The 2,581-nt window shown below is 33.5% G+C and overlaps 1 protein-coding gene across 1 annotated transcript; it reads right to left on the reverse strand.

The window, feature by feature from the left end:
* Positions 1 to 336: 336 nt before the first annotated feature.
* On the reverse strand, positions 337 to 2,342 carry LOC115629404 (lysosome-associated membrane glycoprotein 5). The gene is made up of 5 exons (XM_030525865.1): positions 2,167 to 2,342; positions 1,951 to 2,033; positions 1,645 to 1,893; positions 1,012 to 1,421; positions 337 to 943 (listed from the first exon to the last, which is right to left on the reverse strand). Exons 1-5 carry the CDS (start codon positions 2,201 to 2,203, stop codon positions 901 to 903), a joined length of 822 nt encoding a protein of 273 aa, XP_030381725.1. The 5' UTR covers positions 2,204 to 2,342; the 3' UTR covers positions 337 to 900.
* Between the last annotated feature and the right edge of the window lie 239 nt (positions 2,343 to 2,581).

Below are 2,581 nucleotides of genomic sequence, written 5' to 3' on the forward strand. Positions count from 1 at the left end.
CTCATTGCCATCGATGGTATGCCTGTATACAGGATATATAGAAAAAATATTTCAAGCAAAATCTCTTCCCGAATCATATCGTTTCTATGACATTTATGTAATATGGTATTCTGATTTGTTTGCTCTCAGTCGTTCTATTATCTGAGTATGTTATATGTACCTATAGCTTATGGTCAATAATTCTTCTCTAGGGGTGTTACAAATGTGGACAACTAACTATAGTGGACAATTATAGTATTACTACTGTTCCTGCTTTGGAATGTTGGCATTGGGTAAAAGGGATCATTTATGTTTGTAGGGAAGAAAATATAAATAATAACACTCTTATGACAGAAATTATAGTTCTACTTGTTATTTATATAACTTTGGAATTTTTTATAGATACTTAGGAAATGTGCTGCAAAATACTATACGCTTGTTACTCATCATAAATAATTCTTCAAATTAATTTAAGCGTTTCATTGTAAAGCGTGCATACATAAGTTCATATATGATTTACATTGATTATATTAAACATATTCGAATAATTGTACGTTTGCTTTCATTAACGATATGGAAGACTTTTCAATTTTAAGTTATTTAAATTGTGTTTAAATATAGCAATTTTTTCTAATACTTAATTACAGGCCTGGCCCCGTTCCCGAATTCAACCAAATGGAAAATTTTCTTAATTCTGTAAAACGAATTAGTCGAATTAAGAAAAGTCCCCTATTTTGATTTCGCACAGTTTGATCGAATTCTGAAATGAGAACACCCTTGTAACTAAATCGTGTTATACTTATATGTATTATAATACCCAAGATGAAAGAAAACAATTATATATGTATACAAAGAAATTGGAAACAATTAGATATTTTGACATTAGCGCATCCCTCGAGTTCCGCCTGTAGGTTTTACTGTTTATTCCATAGATCCGTACTGTACTTTCTTGACTTTAAAGTATCTACAAAAAGAGGTTATTTTTTAAGGTAAGTTTCATACCAAACCATTTATATAAAAATTGGTACTTGCCTCCAGCCGCCGTACCCCGAAACGATCAATAAAACAGCAACAGCGAGGGCTGTACCAACAGCTAACGGTGCGGTCTCATCCCGATAAGAACCTGTAGCACTGCAATGGAATGATGGACCCCATTTACCGCTTTCTTTGAACATGAAACTTTGCATATGAAGGTCTCGTAGATACAGGCGAGCTATGTGTCCGGACTGATCCCCAGAATCGTGTGGTTCATATAAGATAACCGTCTGTTCCTTATCGCAAACGTATGATTTTCCCACCGGCGTTGGAAAGTACATGGGCGTGTGGGAAGGTGAAGCCAACTTAACTTCAAGGCCAGGGCGATCGGGATGCTCGAAGAGTTGATTGGAAGATGAGTATGAAAGCTCAAACAGATGAATATACCAGCCCTCACCACCAGAAGACTAAGAATATCAGAATCCAAATGGCATATTTAAATATAAAAATAAAACATATTAACATTTTGGACTAAAGATAGAAGTTAAAATATTTACTTCTTAGTATAGTTGGTAAAAATTTACAACAGCACATTTTACACTTTACATTTATAAATTGAAAATGTAGTTACACAAATTTTAAATTTGGTGAACGAACTGCATGAGATGGTATGAATAAACTTTTACAAACCTTTTTGAATGTCATAGAGAGTTTAAAGCCTTTGAAATCCATTGATAGGATTTCTAAGTTTGATTCCACACATTCACCGCTTAATAGAGGGTTGTCGGGCATGTACAAATCTGCCTCTACATCTTCGTTCATTTTGTTTCTATATTTAATACTTATCAACCCATCAACCTGCATTAGTATACAGGTGACACCATTTGTGGCGTTAAAACGATAGGTTGATGTGGTTGCGTCGTGATTCATTGACGTAACCTGAAGAAGCAAATGGTAGTCGTTAAGCGTCAAAAATATTTCACATTTATTAGTTACCGATGGCGATTTAGTCGTATATTTAGTGACCCTCGGAGTTTTTGTTGTAAATGCACTCAGCTGCAGGCCTTGCCCAGTGGTAACTGTAAAAATAATAAAATCTTTGTATAAACTGTTATCAGCTCAAGTATTGATTTTCTACTCTCTCAGCCAGCTATCTCACTACGACTTTCCTTTATTTTGGGCAAAGCGACCCCCATCATCCCTTATACTTACCACAGAGCATAAAAAGTGTATAGAGCAATCGTCTCATATTAATACTGAATGGATGCTATCTCTATCAGCTTAAAATTAATCAAATTCAGGAATAATTTAATTATTTATTGTTTTTTTATCTGTAAGATTTTTTTTTACTATTTTTATTTAGCTCTATTCGCTCGGCGCCAGAAATATGTGGCTTGTCTCGAGTCCTGCGCACAACTGCCGTCAATAAATTTTTCGTTGAGGGACTTGTTTTTTATATTAGGTTGGTGGTGTAGTTAAATTTGGCACTCCAATTTTGCACAATTCATGTTTTTCAATTATAAAGTTTCAAGCCCACGAACAAATGCAACTGTTATATAAATAATTTAAAAATAATTATAATAATATAATAAAATTAATTATAAGTATAAATAATTTTATAATTATA

The sequence above is a fragment of the Scaptodrosophila lebanonensis genome, unplaced genomic scaffold, assembly GCF_003285725.1.
Source record: "Scaptodrosophila lebanonensis strain 11010-0011.00,11010-0021.00 unplaced genomic scaffold, SlebRS2 tig00000145-arrow-arrow-pilon, whole genome shotgun sequence".
NCBI lineage: Eukaryota > Metazoa > Arthropoda > Insecta > Diptera > Drosophilidae > Scaptodrosophila > Scaptodrosophila lebanonensis.